Source organism: Hylobates moloch, unplaced genomic scaffold (assembly GCF_009828535.3).
Source record: "Hylobates moloch isolate HMO894 unplaced genomic scaffold, HMol_V3 SCAFFOLD_6, whole genome shotgun sequence".
In the NCBI taxonomy this organism is placed as follows: domain Eukaryota; kingdom Metazoa; phylum Chordata; class Mammalia; order Primates; family Hylobatidae; genus Hylobates; species Hylobates moloch.
In genome coordinates this window covers 14,568,237-14,588,753 of record NW_026652281.1, presented here as the reverse complement: position 1 = coordinate 14,588,753, position 20,517 = coordinate 14,568,237, and the positions used below count along the sequence as shown (strand labels likewise).

Sequence of the window (20,517 nt, the reverse complement as noted above, 5' to 3'; positions counted from 1 at the left end):
GTGCCACTCCACTCTAGCCTGGGTGACAGTGAGACCCTATCTCAAAACAAAACCAAAAACCAAAAAACACACAAAACAGAAAAAAAAAACAAATATAAAACTTGTTTTTGTAACCTGGGGAACTCCTTCCACATATGTGTTGGAAGTAGGGAGGAGTGACTATTTATACTAAGAGCTCTAATCTTTGCCTGCAAACAGGAATTATCCAGGGGAACAATTTAAAAATAAAACTAGGCATGGTATTGATACAGGAGGTAGAGAGAAATTATTTAGGCAGATAGGGAGGGTAAAAGGAGCCCCCAACAAGACTTCCCTTTTAACAAAAGCAGCCCCAAATCTTTTCTAACAAAAAGCAGCCTGAAAAATGGAACTGTAGACATAGATAAGCAAGCTGGAAGCTCGCATGAATAAATGCCAGCAGCTGTGCTAATAGAAAAGGGCTACCTGGAGACCAGGTATGTTCAACATGGAGGCTTTCTTTTCTTTTATCTTTGTTACTACGTGTACGTAAAAAAGCAGGCAACATGGTGGCGGCCAGGTAGAGAAGACATCTGCATAATAAGATTTGGATGGGGTAGCCAGCTTCTTTGTGTGCTACGCAAATGGCACATCTGGTCTGACCAATCTTTGGTGCCCTATGTAAATCAGACACCACCCCCTCAAGCTCATCTATAAAACCTTCTGCATTTCACTGTGGAAGTGGCAAACCATTTTCTCCAGGACCGCTCTCTGCACAGAGAGCTCTTCTCTTTCTTTGGCTTATTAAACTTCCATTCTTAACCTCATTCTGGTGTGTCTGTATCCTAGTTTTCCATGGCCATGGGACAGTGCACCTTAGGTGTTACCCCAGATGATGACACCGCTTTGGTATCAACACTGTTAAATAATTCTATCAGAATCTTTTCAGGTAGGCTTGCTCCACTAATGTGTGTGCATGTGCATGTGTTTTTATTCCCTAGATTAATGAAGGTGCAGCTCATATTAGGAGCAACAAATTCAGCTGGGGCCAATTTAGCAATAAATACTGATGTCAAAATATTTTGGCACTTGTGCTTCAGCATGTAAACCCTAGAGAACCCCTTCACATAATGGACACAGACACTGGTAGGGATGTTCACTGCACAACTGTTTGTAGTAGTGCAAACTGGTATCTTTGTAAAACTAGATCTATATGTACTGACCTTGTTTCCACACCTTTATATGGAATTGAAAGTATTGTATCATGGAACAGAAGTCAAAAGGATAAGATAAACAAGTAATATTTTTCAAGGCTGGGCATGGTGGCTCACACCTGTAATCCCAGCACTTTGGGAGGCTGAGGCGAGCGGATCACGAGGTCAGGAGTTTGAGACCAGCCTGACCAACATGGTGAAACCCCGTCTCTACTAAAAATACAAAAATTAGCCAGGCGTGGTGGCACATGCCTAAAATCCCAGCAACTCAGGAGGCTGAGGCAGGAGAATCGCTTGAATCTGGGACACAGAGGTTGCAGTGAGCCGAGATTGCACCATTGCACTCCAGCCTGGGCGACAGAGCGAGACTCCGTCTCAAAAAAAAAAAAAAAAAGAATATTTTTCAAAGATATTTTTATCGTACCAAAGTAAACCCCACATACATCTTGTGGAGGCTAAAATCACTCTATCTTGGATGCTTACCCATGTGAAAGCAAAGTAAATGTGGCCTGAGAAGGACTCAGTACTTCTATATTTGAGTACTTGTGGATGAACTGTAACCTAGCTTAATAGACAAAATTGAAAACCTAACTTAATAGTATATATGTGTAACAGTAGCTAAGTCTTGGACAATTCCAGTGGCCATACTTCAACCATTCACACACTGCTGAGTGTTCAAACTGTGTTCAAATAAGGCATACACCAAGCTGTAACCAATCCAGCCATCTGTACTTCACTTCCAATTTCTGTAGGTCAGAAATTGCCAAGTTGTATTTATTTATTTATTTGAAATGGAGTCTCACTCTGTCACCAGGCTGGAGTGCAGTGGCGTGATCTCAGCTCACTGCAAACTCCGCCTCCCAGGTTCAAGCGATTCTCCTGCCTCAGCCTCTGGAGTAGTTGGGACTACAGGCACGCGCCACCACGCCCAGCCAATTTTTGTATTTTTAGTAGAGGCAGGGTTTCACCATGTTGGCCAGGCTGGTCTCAATCTCCTGACCTCGTGATCCGCCTGCCTTGGCCTCCCAAAGTGCTGGGATTATAGGCGTGAGCCGCTGTGCCCGGCCAAGTTGTACCTTTTACTGAAGAACTCTGCATTACAGGAGTTGACCTAAAGGCTTGAGGTTTCTACATACTGCTGGGGCAATTGGCCAAGTGGAAGACATGGTTCTCAGCTGAGTGTGCCTACTGCTGCCACAAGTCTGTCTCAGTGTGTCCCTTTGAGAGGGTCCCATTCTGCAAGCAGAGCCTGGCAGATCTCGTCCCACCTTTGCAAAATGTTCGATATGTCAAACTGACCCAGATTTAGAGGTTGTTGCTCCCTGTGCTCAGGTTCAGACTGAGAATGGCTCTTGACCTGTGGTACTCCCGAGCCAGTGTGTTCTTTGTGATTTTGGTGTTCTTCTTGGTATTGGAGCCAGAAAGGAGTCGGAGTATCTAAGTCCTTTATCAGAATTGGCAGTGTCAGGAGGTGATTCGGAATTATCAGAGGCTGATCAGAGTTCTCTCCTTCCTGCACAGCCTGTGTGGGCTGCATGATCATGACATTTGGTCCTTGGCTCACATGGAACCCAAAGGGATCCCAAGGAGCCTGGGTTGAAGGAAGAACAGGTAGAAGAGTTTGGTGCCCGCTGGAAGAATTTGAGGAAGAAAAATAATGAAAGCTGTCTGTGAGGAGGAACAGGTTGATTGGATGCCACCCAACAGGTGTATCCGGTCTCTCGTTTGGGTCGTCTACCAATAAATTCATGGGCTCCATTCTGCTCTTCTTGAGGTACAGAGATCTTTTTTTCTGAAACCACATCTAAGTGAGAAAAAGGGTGACATGACATCATAAGACATAAGCAATTGTACCACTGCATCACATACTCTGTAAAACAAAGGAGCTATTAACCTAAGGACAAATCACAGGGTGATTTTATAGAGAGAGTTGGCTCTTTGAATCCATGGGTTCTGTCTGTATACCCTAATTCAAACAACCATGGATTGAAAATATTTAGAAGAAAGCCCAAATAAAAAAATAATGCAACAATAAAAATAATACAAAGAAAAATACAGTTTAACAACTATTCACATAGCATTTACATTGTATTAGGTAGTACAAGTAATTTAGAGAGGTTTTAAAATACACGAGATATGCACAGGTTATATTCAAATGCTACATCATTTTATATCAGGAACTTGAGCATCCTTGGAGTTTGGTATTCGGGAGAAGGTCCTGGAACCAATCCCTCATGGATACTGAGGGATGACTGTATGTGAAATCATATATATATGATTATATATATATGATTATATATATATGTTTGTTATTACTTGTTTTTATTACTTTTGTTTATTTTTTATGTGAATTTGAGAAAAAGAAATCTTATACATTTTGTACGTGAAATTAACTCCCAGTCCATGTATTCATGTGTGTATATATGTGTGTGTAATGTGTATGTTTGTATATATACATGAACACACAAATACATACATTGAGGTTATAACACAGTCAGCAAATAAGTATAGGTGAGTTGAATTTCTGACTGGAAAGGCATGTGTTGTCGAATTCTCCCTCTAATTGCAACAATGGATCAGCAAAAAAGATCTCTTGACCAGGTTGACATTTTTTTCCACTTCACGGATGTGTGCATAAGAATTCATAGTTTGGCCGGTCACGGTGGCTCACGTTTGTAATCCCAGCACTTTGGGAGGCCGAGGCGGGAGGATCACGAGGTCAGGAGATGGAGACCACGGTGAAACCCCGTCTCTACTAAAAATACAAAAAATTAGCCGGGCGTGGTGGCGGGCGCCTGTAGTCCCAGCTACTCGGAGAGGCTGAGGCAGGAGAATGGCGTGAACCCGGGAGGCGGAGCTTGCAGTGAGCCGAGATTGCGCCACTGCACTCCAGCCTGGGCGACAGAGTGAGACTCCGTCTCAAAAAAAAAAAACCCACAAAAAAAGAATTCATAGTTTGTGTACATGTGTATTCATCTGATTAATGACCAACAAATAAATATATTTGAGAGTTTGTGTGTCATAAGCCCATGACTGTGCCTCCTCAGTCATGAGCACTTAACATTTGCTAAATCACTATCCCTATAACTTAGGTAAAAGAAAGCACTCCGTGGGGGCCAATTTTGTCCCTCAACGGGAGAACATTTGACTATGTCTGTGATTTATTTGGTTGTCACAAATAGGGGGCGAGAACCTGGGCAGGTGCTTTACTGGTATCCAGATGGCAGAGGCCAGGAACGCTGACCAATGTCCTACCATGCACAGGGTGGCCCCTCACAAGAAAGAATTATCTGAGCCAAAATGACAACACTCCCAAGGTTGCAGAAAATCTAACAATATTCTCAAAATGGGTAGTTTCTGCTAGTGATTCCAAATCCGTGCACAGCAATTTGATTTGAAAATTCTTCCTTGACAAAAATGGGACTTTCAATGCCAGGCGTTTACCATCCCCCGTTATCGCCCTTGATGACTTTGATAACCCAAGTCAGCTGGAAGTTTTTCAGTAACACCTCCAGGGGGCAGTATCACACGCAGGACATAGTTGGGGTCACAGACATAGAATTACTTGAATTCTTGATTCCTGCAGGCCTGTTTGTTCAGCCAGTTTCTTCCTGGTTGCAATATCAGGGAATGGGTTCCTCTCAAAGGCTTGCACTAGTTTGTTTTTTTGAGTCCATGTGATGAATGTCTGTTTTTGTCGGGCTTCTTTTGGTAAGAATTCTAAAGGAGAACATAGAAGCTGTTAGGGGAATTTTCACACTCAAACTGGAAAAACAAACCCATGAAGATAATGCTGGCCATATTTGCTCTCTCTGAATCCCCGAGGTGGCAGAAGAGGAGGTCATTGCTCTGCAGCAGGACCAAAAAGCCCAGAGCTAGGCTGGGCCCAGTGGCTTATACCTGTAGTTCCAGCACTTCGGGAGGCAAAGGTGAGTGGATCACTTGAGGTCAGGAGTTCGAGGCCAGCCTGGCCAACTGGTGAAACCCCGTCTCTACTAAAAATACAAAAAATTAGCCGGGCGTGGCGGTGCACCTCTGTAGTTCCAGCTACTTGGGAGGCTGAGGCAGGAGAATCACTTGAATCCGGGAGGCAGAGATTGCAGTGGGCTGAGATCATACCACTGCACTTCAGGCAACAGAGTGAGACTCCATTTCAAAACAAAAAACAAAAATAAAAAATAAAAAAATAAAAAGCCCCGAGCTTGCTTGTTAAGAACCTGCCTGTCGCATTCAGCTGTGGGAGGCCGCTCTGCCTGTGCAGTAGCCATTCTTTTGTTTATTTACTTCTCTAATAAACTTGCTTTCACCTAAAAAAATTGTAGGATAATGTTTCTATCTCTGGTCACCAGGATGCCAGAACCAGCTATCCCTGGCTTCTGAGCTAAGAGATGTTGATGGAGAATTTGGGCATAACGTACTCTCAATGGGACCCATTGAGCATTCTTACCTTGAGTCAGATGCTGGGACTGGTCATGCCCCTGGGTTTGATCTTTTTCTGAGAGGCATTTATAATCCAATTTTCTCTGTTTTACTCTGTAGTTTCTAAACTAAACCTAAGTAGGAGAAGAAGATGTGATAGTCATGCAACTCAGTCTATGTCATTCCAAATATCAATTCAATTGAACAAAACCGATTTGATTACCTGTGGCTGGAATAATACCCACAAGAGAAAGGCAATGCATTATCCTAGGAATGATGCTACTATTGGCATACGATTCAGGACCACACATGCATCTCCCTTCAAATCAAAGGAGCCTTTCTTTCATGGTCATTTTTTGTGGCATCCAAAGTAAATTTGTTTGATTTAGGAGACCCTATGAGGTCTCTTAAAGGATCGCTCTCTCTCTCTCTCTCCCCCTCCTAGCAGGACTTCAGTTTCTAAATATCTTTTCTTGATCCTCAACACTTCTTCATAGGAAATATCATTTCATAACATGCAATACATATGGAATTAATTGTAGAAAAATTTCTTTAAATAGGAGAGCAGAATTATCCACAGTAAAGAGCTGGGCTAACACACCTCCATATTTCCTCTTAGTCATTTTTATCCCGGGGTTAACAATAGATGAGGAGACTCCTAGGGAGCCATACACCTCATTTTGTCACTGTTGTCACTAACAAAACCAATTGAACTCTTTGCTTGTTTCCTCATTACTAGAGTCAGAATTGCAATATATTTTCTAATGATTTCTAAGTGTTATTATTTTGACAATTAGATCATTCTTAAGAACATTTAGCATCTGAATGACAACCAATATCCAATAAACCACTCTTATATCATAGGCATTGTGCTAAAGCTGGTGTCCTCAACCCCTGGGCCACAGACAGTCCGTGGCCTGTTAGGAACTGGGCTGCACAGAAGGAGGTGAGCGGAGGGCCACCGAGCATTACCTGCCTGAGCTTTGCCTCCTGTCAGATCAGCTGCTGTGTTAGATTGTCATAGGAGCACAAACCTTACTGTGAACTGTGCAGTTGAGGGATCCAGGTTATGAGCTCCTTATGAGAATCTAACTAATAGCTAATGCCTGATGACCGGTGGTGGAACAGTTTCATCCCGAAACCATTACCCACTCCCCCTTGTCTGTGGAAATATTGTCTTCCACAAAACTGGTCTCTGGTACCAAAAAATTGGTGACCGCTATGCTAAAAGGTTATATCGCTTCTCTAAATTTATGAATCAGAATAGTTTTAGTTAAGAAATCTTAAGTACAGACGGAAACTGGAAACAAGTGAATAAAGTATAAACACTATGGCAGAGGTAACCTCCATCTACATCATTTCCTGAACTTGCCATTTTCACCATAATTCCAAGTGGGACAAGTACCTCTCTCAAAGCCAATTACCAGTATTCCCATAGAATGTAGTTTTGTTAGTGGGACTTGAGTAATCCTTGCCTCCCACATCCAGTATAGATACATGAAGAGACAAGTAAAAGTTCTTCTCTCCTATATCCTCTCAGACTGAGATCCTTATAGCCAATGGCTTGTTGGAGACTATACATTTGATGCAAAACCCAAAACTCATTATTTTCCTCTAAAAACACATTTTCACTTGGTCTTCATTGGTTTAATTACTATTTTCACTGATAGAATTATATTCTTTACAGGTATCTCTTTTTCTTTCTTTCTTTATTTGAGACGAAGTCTTGCTATGTTGTCCAGGTTGGAGTGCAGTGGCTATTCACAGGCATGATCCCACTACTGATCAGCATGAGAGTTTTGATCTGCTTTGTTTCTGACCTGAGCTGGCTCACTCCTCCTTTGGCACTCTGGCGGTCCCCAGCTCTTGGGATGTCACCATATTGATGCCAAACTTACTGTAGGCACTCAATCCGTGTAACACAAGCACAGTATAGCACAGAATGCCTGGGCTCAAACGATTCTCCTGCCTCAACCTCCTAAGTAGCTGGGAGTACAGGTGCACACCACCATGCTAAGGAATCACAGATATCTTCTGTTTTTTGGTAGACATGGTCTTGCTCTGTCTGCCAATCTGAAGTGCAGTGGTGCAATCACGGGTTACTGCAGACTCAACCTCCTGGGCTCAAATGATCCTTCCACCTAAGCCTGCGAGTAGCTGGGACTGCAGGTGTGGACCAACACACCCAGCATATTAAAATACATTTTTTGGAGAGGTGGGGTTTTACTATGTTGTGCAGGCTGGTATTGAACTCCTGGCCTCAAGTGATCTTCCACTCTCCGCCTCTTAAAGTGTTGGGATTACAGGTGTGGGTCACCCTACCCAGTCCAGGTATCTTTCTGATAACTGAGGAGATCTAACTTAGTTTCATTTTATATCAGTTATTCTATTTAAAATAATTCAGTATGGAATTTTATTTCAAACACTATGTGTATGAATCACATTTGAGACATTCAATTAAGAAATAGCCTGAGACTTGGGAATGCACATGCATTCTTACCCCAGTTTCCTCGTAATTACATATTAATAATCTATCTGAATATTCTAATACTAAAATGTAGGACATAATTATCATGGTGATTTCATTTCCTATATTCTCTAAATCTCAAAATATGACTTAATTACCTTTTGGGAGAGACTGAGCCAGTATATGCTCCTTCCCCATTAGTGAATACAAATGATATTTCCACCTTTGGTAAAATACATAAACTGCAACCTTGTTTTTATTTGCTTTCTTTTTTTTCTTTTTTTTTGAGACGGAGTCTCGCTTTGTCTTCTAGGCTGGAGTGCAGTGGCGTGATCTCTGCTCACTGCAAGCTCCCCTCCCGCGTTCACACCATTCTCCTGCCTCAGCCTCCCGAGTAGCTGGAACTACAGGCACCTGCCACCACACCCGGCAGATTTCTTTAGTATTTTTAGTAGAGACGGGGTTTCACCATGTTAGCCAGGATGGTTTCCATCTCCTGACCTCGTGATCCACCCGCCTCGGCCTCCCAAAGTCCTGGGATTACAGGCGTAAGCCACCGTGCCCGGCCATTTTATTTGTTTTCTAATTTTGTATAACAGGAAAATGTTTCTTAGCAAAATACCTGATATAAGAGAATTGGCAAAAGCGCTGGGCCTAGTCTTTCTCTTTATCATGGTTCTGACAGATAATGAAGTAGAAATCTAATGCCTACCTGAATATTAGATTCTAGAACCCCAATTTCTTTGGCCAGTTGTTCTCTGGCAGCTTTATCAGGGAAAGGGTCATGTTGAAACCATGATTGGAGGATATCCTTTTGACTCTGGTTATACTGAATTCTGTTTCTCCAGAATTCTTTTTGAAGTATGCCTGATGAACAGAAAAGGGGGAGAATAGCGTGAATAATATATTTATGGGTTTAAATCTGTGGTTTAATTAATTTTGACACAGAGTCTCACTCTGTCGCCCAGATTGGAGTGCAGTGGTGCAGTCTCAGGTCAATGCAACCTCCGCTCCTGGGTTCAAGCGATTCTTAAGCCTCAGCCTCCGGAGTAGCTGGGACTACAGGTATGCACCACTGTGCCTGGCTATTTTTTTTTCTTTGTAGAGATGAGGTCTCATTATCTTGCCCAGGCTGGCCTCGAACTTCTGGGTTCAACTGATCCTCCTGTCCTGGCCTACCCATTTTGTTAGTTATTATTATTATTACTATTTTTTGAGATGGAGTCTTGATCTGTCACCCAGGCTGGAGTGCAGTGGTAGCATCTCAGCTCACTGCAAGCTCCACCTCCTGGGTTCACGCCATTCTCCTGCCTCAGCCTCCTGAGTAGCTGGGGCGCCACCACACCCAGCTAATTTTTTTATTTTTTAGTAGAGACAGGGTTTCGCCGTGTTAGCCAGGATGGTCTCGATCTCCTGACCTCATGATCTGCCCGCCTCGGCCTCCCAAAGTGCTGGGATTACAGGCATGAGCCACTGCGCCCCTCCTGTTAATTATTACTCTGTATTTTTACTTTAGGCATATAGCTAAAGTCATGCTAAATTGGGTACATAAACATTTAAATATATATACTAGAAAACAATAATCAATGACCTAAGTTTCCAAAGAGAGAACTTACAGAAAATGTACAAAATTACCAAAAGAGGAAGCAGTAGGGAGGAGGAAAATTAATAAAAATCAATGAAAAAAGTGAAACTCATGGAACAATTGAACAGGTGAAATAAGACACACAAGAACTGGTACTTCTAATGAAAAAGAATGTTTCTCAATAAAATTCAGTAGGCTGCATTAGACAGTTCATACGTTCTCCCCTCCACATAAACTGTCATGTTTAAAACTTTAGGTAGATGACCCTTGTATGGGACTCATGGCTGCCATCTTACATTTCAAATTCAAGAGTCCAACTTCAAAGCACCCATGGCTGTTCTGACACAATTTATCAGCAAAAAACAGCTGCTGCTCTACCAGTCTGTACCTCTAATCATGTTTGTGCGATAAACGTTGACAAACTCTGAAAAATAAGCAAGGCATGTAGCAATCCCAAAGAACAGAGAAAAAGCTGATGGGAACTTACCACCTGAAGTACCATCCAAATTCATCTTGGGCAGAAGACCCGGACTCCACAGAGATCAGCGAGTAACTGAGCAGCTCCTAAAGACACAGGCTTTATATAGGGTCAAAGTGACCCGCTCCCTTCTTAAATAGCTTTCAATTTAATCCCCTCGTTAAATATTTAACACCTGTAGAAAGAAACTTGAAGTAATTAGATTAAGTGGAAGTACAGATTCTACTGGGTGATTTTGTCTTTTTCATAATACCTTTCTAAATATGATTCTTGTTTAATTATTTCAGTTTAGCCATATTAGTTTCTACATTATAAGAATGTTCTTACCTTACTTTGCATTTTTTGTTTTCCTCGGCTCTTCTGAAACTCATGTCGTTTCATTGTTGCGATGGTGCTATCTATGTGTCAACTTGGCTGCTCTACACTCCCTATTTTTTCAATAAAACATGAATCTAGGCGTTGCTATGAAGGTATTTTGTAGATGTGATTGGGTTATATAATGAGTTGGCTTTCAGTAAATGAGATTATCCTGGATAATCTGGGTGGGTTATTTTCTATCAGTTAAAGGTCAATCAGTTAAAGAGCAAAGCTGAGGTTGCCCTGCAGGGTGGGGGTGGTGGAAATCACATCTTGGGAGGGTGGGGGTGGTGGAATCACATCTGGCTGGGTGTGGTGACTCAAGCCTGGAATCCCAGCACTTTGGGAGGCTGAGGCAGGAGGATCGCTTGAGCCCAGGAGTTAAAATTCAGCCTGGGAAACACAGGAAGACCTTATCTTATTTATGTAAAAATTTAAAAAAATTCCGTAAGTGCTCAGCTGCTTCATCTGCTGTTTCAGGAGTTTCCACTTGCTTTTCTGAAGGGCCTGCCTGACAGAATTTATTGCTGCTTACCCAGACCGTACAATTATAGAAATGAATTTTGTATTGCTATAGCCTGAATGTTTATGTAGCCTCAAAATTCATATGTCAAAATCTTCACCAAGGTGATGGTATTAGGAGGTGGGGCCTTTGGATAGTGACTAAGTCATGAAGGTGGAGTCCTCATGAAGGGGATTAGTGTCTTTCTCAAAGAGAGCGGACAGGGGGAGAGAGAGAGGGAGATCCCTGTGATCCTTCTGCCACATGAGGTTAGAGTGAGAAAATGACTGTCTGCTAGGAAGTGGGTCCTCACCAGACTCTTAACCTGATTGTACTTCCCAGTCTCCAGAACTGTGAGAAATAAATTTCTGTTGTTGATAAGCTAGCCAGTCTGTGGTATTTTGTTACAGCAGCCTGAATGGACTAAGGCATATATATGTCTTTATATATATATATGTACAAGTGTGTATGTGTATAGATACCTATATATTTATAATATAAACACACACAGGCACACACACATATGTTATATATAGTTCACTATTAGATTTGACCTCAGAACACTACTGTTTCTCTGATGGAACCCTGAATGATACAGATCTTGGTGTGCCCAAAATCATACTTACTGTCCCGCACATCCGTGGGAAAAGACCACCAAACAGGCTTTGTGTGAGCAACAAGGCTGTTTATTTCACCTGGGTGCAGGTGGGCTGAGTCCAAAAAGAGAGTCAGCAAAGGGTGGTGGGATTATCATTTGTTCTTATAGATTTTGGGATAGGCTGTGGATTAGGAGCAATGTTTTGTGGGCAGGGGGTGGATCTCACAAAGTACATTCTCAAGGGTGGGGAGAATTACAAAGAACCTTCTGAAGGGTGCGGGAGATTACGAAGTATATTGATCAGTTAGGGTGGGGCAGAAACAAATCACAATGGTGGAACGTCATCAGTTAAGGCTATTTTCACTTCTTTTGTGGATCTTCAGTTGCTTCTGGCCATCTGGATGTATATGTGCAGGTCACAGGGGATATGATGACTTAGCTCGGGCTCAGAGGCCTGACAGGAGCTGGGACACCTGAGCCACCTGGGAGAGGCCCAGGACCCTAACCAGACAGGCCCCCTGGCCCTCAGCAGCCCCCACTGCCCCAGAAAGTCATGCCCACAAGGAGCCTTGAGGTCACTGTGGTCTTTCCTGCAGACATTGGTTGTTTGAGAGGACAAATATCTGGCAAACAATCAAGAACAGACATAGTCCAAATATGAAACATTACAAACAGTACACTGCTACATATGCCCTAGGAATGAAAAATTTAAGAGGATGTTGGAGTGATTTTATAATACATTTGAATATTTAGATGAAATGGATTTTCAACTTCCCAAAACTGATGTAAAGATAAACGGTTGTCTTCTAATTATTTAAAGTATGGAATCAGTAGTCAACAATGTTTCCATGAAAATAATGTCAGAGCCAGGCAGATTCACTCTAAATTTCAAGCATTTAATAAAGGAATAAATGAAGCCAATATCACTCATGAACATAGATACCAAAATCTTAAACTACTGGTACCTCTAATCTAGAAATACATAAAAAGGGTATGTCATAAGCTAGTTGGATTTTTCTAAAATCACAATGTTTTAAAATAATCATATGAACAGATTATGGAAGAAAAATAATACCATCATCACAACAGATGAAGGAAAACATTTAAAAACTTAAAAATTCAGAAAGACTTTGGATTTTTGAGGGAAGAAGCTGAGAATAGAAATAAAAGGGAACTCCTGAAGCCCCTATTTGGTAATACATGTTTGGAGATATACCTAATGTAAAGCTTGGAGATGTGGCAATGATGTTGTTTCTACCCCGATTTATTATTTTACTGCAGTTCTCAGCCAAACAGTAAGGAAGAAAATGAAAGTAGAAGTATTGGAAATAAATAAGAATACTTTTATTGGCAGATGGTGTGATTGTGTCCATACAAAATCCAGTGAATCCACAGATGCTAGTATACTTTTATTCAAATTTCTGTTGATATATGCTATGTTTTGTCAACTGAAGAATAAGGTTCATAAATATGGAGAGCTTTGTTTTTCATAAAGGATTATAGCCTGCATGGTGGCCATTCTGACAGGCTGGGAAGCATAGCTCCCCAGCCAGAAACTGGGAATAGACACTTCAAGGGTCCAAAGAATAAGACAGGAATATATGCTGAATGGGGTGGCCAGATATACCTATTCAATGAGCTATAGAAAAAATAATGCATATTTATGAAAGGAGAAACATAAATATATATGCAGTTGAGCTTCATGCCTCTCTGTAGGACCCATGTTCAAAAAACGGCAGCATCAGCATGATCCCAGGGTGGAGTGTTGTGCTCTTTGACATCTAAAGGTGAAGTAGAGGACACAAAAACCCTCACTGGGCATTCGTCATAGACTGGTCAGAATCATTCCATGGTTGGTGGTCTCTCATCAGGAAGAAAAGCTCATCAGTTGTTATGTTGAAACTGCTAAAAGAAGAGAGAGCAGACAAACAGTTGATACAATCGTGGAATCTTTTGAAGGGGCTGGTTTCTGTTTAGCTCTTACAGAAGAAAGTTTAATGATGGTCAGTGAAAGAGCAGGTATTAATGAGCTGTGTCTGACCTCCCATCCTGTCATGGCCAAGAACTCAGTTTTCTAGGTTTAACTCTTGGGTCCCCTTGGTTAAGACGTGGTCCGTTCGGTAGCTTGGGCCCTTAAAATTTTATTTTTATTTCTCAGTTTCATAACAGAGGAGAAAAGCTATTCTTTCTTTCTTACCTTGTCCAAATTCAACTTTCAGCAATTTAAAGAATATCAACACAATATCTAACTATATTTTTAGAAATATTTTTTACTATGTATGTATGCATATATTTGTGTGTATTCAAGAATAATCAATAGCAAACTTTACCTTGTTTCATTTTGATAATTATTGTACTATACTATTAATTAGGCAACTTGCTTTAAGATTAAATTGTGTCTCTGGTAAGGACTAGTTAATTCCAGAACTAGTGGACAGGGGCCCACTGTTCTCAAGTGGGTAATTGTGATGAGATGGTTACTACGGGTAAACAGTAAAGACTGGTTAAGTCTGGAACCCAGGTTGATGGGAAACGCCCCCTTCAGGATAATAGAAGAAAGGGGGGATGCCTTCTTTTTTCTTTTTCCTTTCTTCCTCCTCTGTTCTCTCTTCCCAGATGGATAGTTATGTCTTCATACCACAGGACACGCCCCTTGGATGCATCCCCTAAAAGTGGGAAAAGTTTAATTTCCCCAAACCTTAAACTGTTTGGCTTATAAATGAACTAGGAGAAAATTACAAAAGTCAGTCTTGGAAGCCAGTGCCCCTGTGCAGGAGGTCCTCAGATTAGCCTCTTCAGTCTTCATAACTGAGAGCAGAAGAGGAAGAACAGGGCTAAGCCTGTTGGGTAGGGCAAATGGCATCCCTTCCCCTCAAATAAAAGATTAACACTGCTTTTTGTTACTTAAGGGACCAATTACCATTCTCCCACTGGTCCTTGGTAATGTCTAAATACCTCACACCTCTCTGGGGCAAACATATAATCTCCAAGATCAGTGCTCACTTAATATTTACCTGTCCTCTGAATACATCTTTCTAATAGCCCTATTTCTCCCAGAAAAGCGACCTAAATCATTAACCAATAGCTTCAACCTAGACAGTCTTACCTCAGAGGTTTAGAAGTATCCCACACTTATTCAGAAAAGCCCTAGCAAAAAAATCTAACTGAGCAATCTCTTCAGGGGGGATAACTTCTTTTTTTTTTTCATTCAATTGTCACTTTATTGCAAGATGGTAGAATTACAAATTTAAACTATAACCTGGTAATCTTTAGTCAGGCAGCAAGTTTTAATAAAGGCAACTGCTTATTCAGAAGTGATCATGGAACAACTCAAATGCAGAATAAGAAGGAAGAGAAACGTGACTGGCTGATATATTTCATTCTTTCACTGTATGAAATAAACTTTTCATTTTTAGGAGAGGTAAACTATAACTTCAGTAGACACCGATACAGAAATATTTTGTCAAATAGACTAGCTTCCATTTAGTCAGTCAACTGTTTCTAGCTGTCTCAATTGGGATAGATACATTTACATAACTGTCTGTGCTTGAGCCTTCTTTGCCAGCAGCTTTAGGTCTGTAATGCACTTGGCAATTGTCTCTTTTTCCTACTGTGCAGAGATGCTCTGCACCACATGCTTCTCCACCCCATTTATAATGTGCTCTTGTTCCTTTTGATGCATCATGTTCTGCAAGGATATATGATAGTCCAGGCAATTCTTTACTTCCTTATGTACTCTATACAGTCATTCCTGGTAAGTAGCCTCCAAAGCCATAGGAATGTTATTCCTCTGCACATCAAAAAGTAATGGCAGTACCTGCTGTGACTTCTCCAAATCAGTTGCATCCTGGATTTGTTTGATGGAAGCCTGCTTTGCCTCTTCTAGTTGGACAAGTTTTTGCTCATTGAGTTTATCAGCAAATTCTGCAAGAGAGGCACCGTATTTTTTAATTGCATAGACAAGTAACCCTACTACTGATATGGTAGAGAAGGTCTCTGTGGTAATCACCTATATTTCTTTGGATAAAGCATACAAGATAAGCCCAATTCCAAGCACATAGGGTCCTGTTACACCAGTTTTAGGATAAAGAAACAGGAAGAATTCCTCAGAATAAGTCCAAGACGAACTTTTCCTCCATATTGAGGAAGAGGTGGTAGAACGGCAAGGTGTGGCTGCACTGTGTGAAAGGTCCTTGTTGCCTGCAATACCCGTGGACCTAGGAAGGCTGCATTCTTCAGAGAGAGAGCCACTGTGGTGGCAGCAAAAAGTACCACCCAGGACAGCATGGCCAGTGAAGGTCCAGGCAGCAATCTTGGCATCCCTGTGAGAGGGGAGATAACTTCTGCAGTATGCAGATAACCTCTTTATCTGTGCCCCCTTCACAGGACTCCAGGGTCACTAGGGCTGATCAGGGAAAGGGAACCCAGAAGCCTGGCATGCCGGCAAAAGCATAAAAATTTTTACCAGTCAGACTTCTGGCCTCTCTGTCTCTATGCAAACCAGTTGTAGGAATGGTAAAAATCACTGTATTCTCTGCCACTCCATGAATGACTTCTGACTTCCCTTCTTGAATTTTCCTTTCTCTGAGCTACCTCTGGAGACTTTAAATGTTTTAAAAACTGCTTACCACCTCTTTAAAAATACCTCATATGCTCATGGTTAAGTCATAACCTTAGTTAAGACTTATTAGTTTCACCTGTGAGGTTACTTTTGGTAATGTTCAAAGGCCAGAAATATTGTTCGTTTGGCCTGGATAAAGTAGGGTAATAAGAGATGTAAGAGCATTTTTTTTTTTTTTTTTTGAGACGGAGTCTCGCTCTGTCGCCCAGGCTGGAGTGCAGCGGCGCAATCTCGGCTCACTGCAAGCTCCGCCTCCCGGGTTCACGCCGTTCTCCTGCCTCAGCCTCTCTGAGTAGCTGGGACTACAGGCGCCCGCCACCACACCCGGCTAATTTTTTTTTTGTATTTTTTAGTAGAGACGGGGTTTCACCGTGGTCTCGATCTCCTGACCTCGTGATCCATCTGCCTCGGGCTCCCAAGGTGCTGGGATTACAAGCGTGAGCCACCGCGCCCGGCCAAGAGCATTTTTTTTTTTAAGAGTGCTATGGTTAAAAGTCAGCTTAATTAAAAGCAGATAGCCAAGCAGATACATATATTACAGTTTAAATGTTCATGAATATCAAGCAGAACGAGACTTAACTGAATGGACTGAACTAATAGAAGAATGAAGTAATCTTTTTGACTTTTTGCAAAATCCTTAGTTTTTCAGAGCCAAGAAAACTTTTCTTTTGTGCTATTTACTACAAACTTTCACAATTGAGTATACTCCTGTGAACAAAATTGAGCATATTTGTTTCTCTCTACCTGATTTCTCCAGAATTTGGAAACTATTTGTGAGTATTCTTAATGCATGGCAATATAGTTATTTGCATAAGTGCAATTAGAATGTTTTCTTTTGCAACAGTACACCATTGGAGAAACTGGCTGTTTTACCAGGGCTTTGACTGGAATGGCTTGCTTTCCTTTAAGGAATCAAGCTTGACTTACAGTGCCAATAAAAGTCCCTTGGGGAGTCTGGCCTCATACCTTGTCTACACAGTCCCTGTACAGGGACCTAACTTGTGGTGAGTAAAGAATGTCACTGTCTAACAGGCCCAGGTGCCCCAAGTTATCTAGAGACCTCAGAGGAGAGAAATCTACCCTTCTCATAGGTATTTGAGGGTACAAACCCATGGCTGTGCTTGGCTTTTAAAATGTCTTATCTGAGATTTCTTATGGAATAGAGTTCCATCAAAGCCAATTTTAAAAGCCTATGTAAAAATAATTATCCTTGCTCCATTTTATGCAAACAATCAGGCCAAATATAATAAGACTAAAGTTTATTTTGCAAACAAAACATTCCTATCCTGATTTTAATAAAAAGGAGGACTGTAAAGAGAAAAACTATGTTTCACAATTTATTGTACACCTACTATTACATTCTAACATCATCAGTTGTTTTTAAGTTTTTGTCTGCATTTTAGCCTAACCCCCTGCTTATTTCTGTGAACCAACCAGTGATCTCTCGCTGCAGCTCAGAAGAAACAAAGGAGATGGGTAATTTAAAAATCTGGACCAATATTCGAATTCTGGGCACACTGAAATAAGTTGGCAGCCCAAGTCTTAGCAGGCATAACCATGGCCACCAGTTACCTGGGTGTGCTGGCAGCCTTAATTTTTTGGAGCTGTCCTCATTCCCTTATTGTACTTTGGTCCATGTCTTCTAAATCTAGTAACATGATCTGTCTCCTGTTGCCTTCAGGCCATCAAGCTTCAGGTGATCCTCAGTGTGGGATACTGTCCTCTCAATATTCAAGAGGCACCCCTCTACACGGGACCCCTAGACTGCCCATCAGTGGGACAGGAAGGCAAACTCCTGCCCCTGTCTGCCTTGGACGTTGCTAGATACCACTTTCAACAACCCACGGAGTCCCCCTGCTGCCCTGACAGCTAGCAAGAAGCCAAGACCTGCAGAACCACCACGGCCCCTTTGTCAGTGGGAGCAGTTACAGAAGACTGACCTTTGTCTAATTTCCTTCAAAGATTTGAGGTCTTGGGCTCTTGAGGGGGAAAATTTTAGAGGTAGTTAGACAGGCATGAGCCAGGCAGGAGAGGGCTCTCCCCGAACCCCTAGGAAAGTCAGGTGGTGGTTCAGCAAGTATCACATTGCCTCTGTAAAGGTGATAAACTGGCTGCTGGGGCCAGGGAGAGGCCATTTTCTGATGGTCCATACCTGTTATACCAAAGTGTTAACTGAATGCAGATGCCAGGGAGAAGCAACTTCCAGGGCATGTGCATCAAGAGACAAAACGGTGGAATATGTCCTGGGGACACTCCACCAGAAAGGGGAGGAAAAACCTCAGATGGGTACATATACAACTTCCTAAACACACTTTGTGTGCTTATTTTTCCAGCAAAAGGAAGGCACTGCACATGTGGACAGACTGCCCTAAGAGAAGAATCATGGAAAAGGGGTCAGCCTATAAAGTCCTAAGATCAAGGTTAAAGACCACACTTGACCTTCATGTCCCATCTTAGGTTTCTTCCAAACTTACTTTCCTTTCTTTCCTGTTCTAAAGCCCTTTTAAATAAATATCCACTCCTGCTCTGGAAAAAAGAGTGAAACATTGTGCCTCATAAATCTCACATGTATCTATAGATCTAGTTCATTCTTATTAACTGTGCTAGCTTACTACTTTATACTTTGTTTGATTCTTCATCAGTCAACTTGATATACTGTGTTTCTATGGCTGTGTACTCTTTGGAACACTTGGAAGAATTTCTATGTAGGACACATCTAATAGAGAATTGGTGGGAAATTTCAGCTTTTAAAGCAAGTTGCCTAATTAATATTACAATATATGCTTTATTTGACAAAACTCTGGAATCTTTGAGAAATAATTCTACATGTCAAAGCTCAAAACTATTAAAAAGACCTAGAGGTTCAAAGACTCTTGATCTTTTCTAAAAAGAAAAATCAGGTCAGCACCTGGCATTCAGAGACTCACCTGGGTATTTCAGATGTTTGTTGGCCTTGGCGTCACATCCCTAGATGACTTGGTCACAACACTCTGGATTCCTAGGCAGCAGCTGTCAGCTAAGAAGGCTGGTGGGGGCTGCTTCAGCACAGCATTTTCCTGAGGCTTTTCAGGGTCCTCTTGTACAGTTTTTTTTTTCTTCCTTTTTCTAGAGACAAGATCTTGCCATGGTACCCAGGCTGGTCTTGAATCCCTGGGCTCAGAGAGATCTTCCTGCCCTGGCTTCCCAAAGTGCTAAGATTACCGGTGTGAGCCATTGTGCGTGGCTTTATGTACTGTGTCTTTAAATGCCTTTCAATTAAAAGCTCCTGCCTTTATACTGGGCTGCCTTTGAGATGTACAAATGCCGGGCTGATTTTGCTGCAGCACCCTTCACAGGCAGAGCTTCTTCGGTGGGGCTGGCTGCTGAGGAGATACAGGTGGGTCCTGGTAGGCCATGCTTCACAACCTGGAGATACTGCTCTGGTCCGTGGAGGAGACAGTTTTGCAAGAGTAGCCTTTAGACCCCCCCATCCAATTGTCACTGCTGTGGGGCTTTGTGGTTACTCTGTTCTTGTTGGCTATATTGCCTCTCAGGGGAACAATATCTGAAGGGCTGGGCAAGAGCCTCCTTCTTCTGAAGGCAAAATGTCGTTAGACTTTGCATGATGTGATTTGAGCAGTGCTCCTGCAATCTTTGTGCTTGTTGGTTTTTCAATCCATATTCTGTGCAGTCAGTCTTTTCAAGGCCACCATAAACTATACGGTCAGGAGCTCAGGAGCTATAACACATGTGGACACTGCTTCTGTATGAGAAGGGACCAACACCATGGAGCCTTCCTGTAGACGGTCTTATTTTTCTTCTTCTTTTTAATTTTTCATAGACAGGGTCTCACTCTGTCATCTAGGCTGGAGTGTAGTGGAATGATCACGGCTCACTGCAGCCTCCACCTCCCAGGCTCAAGTGATCCTTTCACTTCAGCCTCTGAAGTAGCTGGGACCATAGGCACAAGCCACTATGCCTGGCTAAATTTTTTATTTTATTTATTTTTATTTATTTTTATTTTTTGTAGAGATGGGACCTTCTAATATTGCCCTGGCTGGTCTCAAACTGCTGGGCTCAGTGATCCTCCTGCCTCAGCCTCCTGAATAGCTGGGACCACAGGAGCACACCATCATGCCCAGCTAATTTTTTTTAAAGGTTTTTTTTATAGAGACGGGAACTCACCATGTTGCCCAGGCTTTTCTTGAACTCCTGGGCTCAGACAATGTCACCCGGCTTTTTTTTATTCTTTCTTTCTTTCTTTCTTTTCTTAATGTGGAGGCTTCTGGTAAGGGTTCTGCTTTGCGCTGCCGTGTGGGTGACTGTGGGCCTGACCCGC

The 20,517-nt window shown here is 42.0% G+C and overlaps 1 protein-coding gene and 1 pseudogene across 2 annotated transcripts; both read right to left on the bottom strand.

Annotated features, from left to right (window-relative positions):
- Window positions 1–2,243: 2,243 nt before the first annotated feature.
- DUXB (double homeobox B) lies at window positions 2,244–6,449 on the bottom strand. Of its 2 annotated transcripts, XM_032156386.2 has the most exons (3): window positions 5,620–6,449; window positions 4,738–4,892; window positions 2,244–2,976 (listed from the first exon to the last, which is right to left on the bottom strand). In XM_032156386.2, the coding sequence occupies exon 3, from the start codon at window positions 2,974–2,976 to the stop codon at window positions 2,380–2,382; it is 597 nt and encodes a 198-aa protein (XP_032012277.2). In that variant the 5' UTR covers window positions 4,738–4,892; window positions 5,620–6,449; the 3' UTR covers window positions 2,244–2,379. The 2 variants fall into 2 exon arrangements, with proteins under 2 accessions (XP_032012277.2, XP_058296262.1); XM_058440279.1 differs by having other exon boundaries at window positions 4,738–6,449.
- Window positions 6,450–14,747: 8,298 nt separating this feature from the next.
- LOC116470800 (ATP synthase F(0) complex subunit B1, mitochondrial-like) lies at window positions 14,748–15,865 on the bottom strand (annotated as a pseudogene).
- Window positions 15,866–20,517: the final 4,652 nt, after the last annotated feature.

What these genes read in the sequence shown, in the direction of transcription:
- DUXB (XM_058440279.1), bottom strand. Translation starts at nt 2,976, where the DNA reads ATGTGGTTTCAGAAAAAAAGATCTCTGTACCTCAAGAAGAGCAGAATG.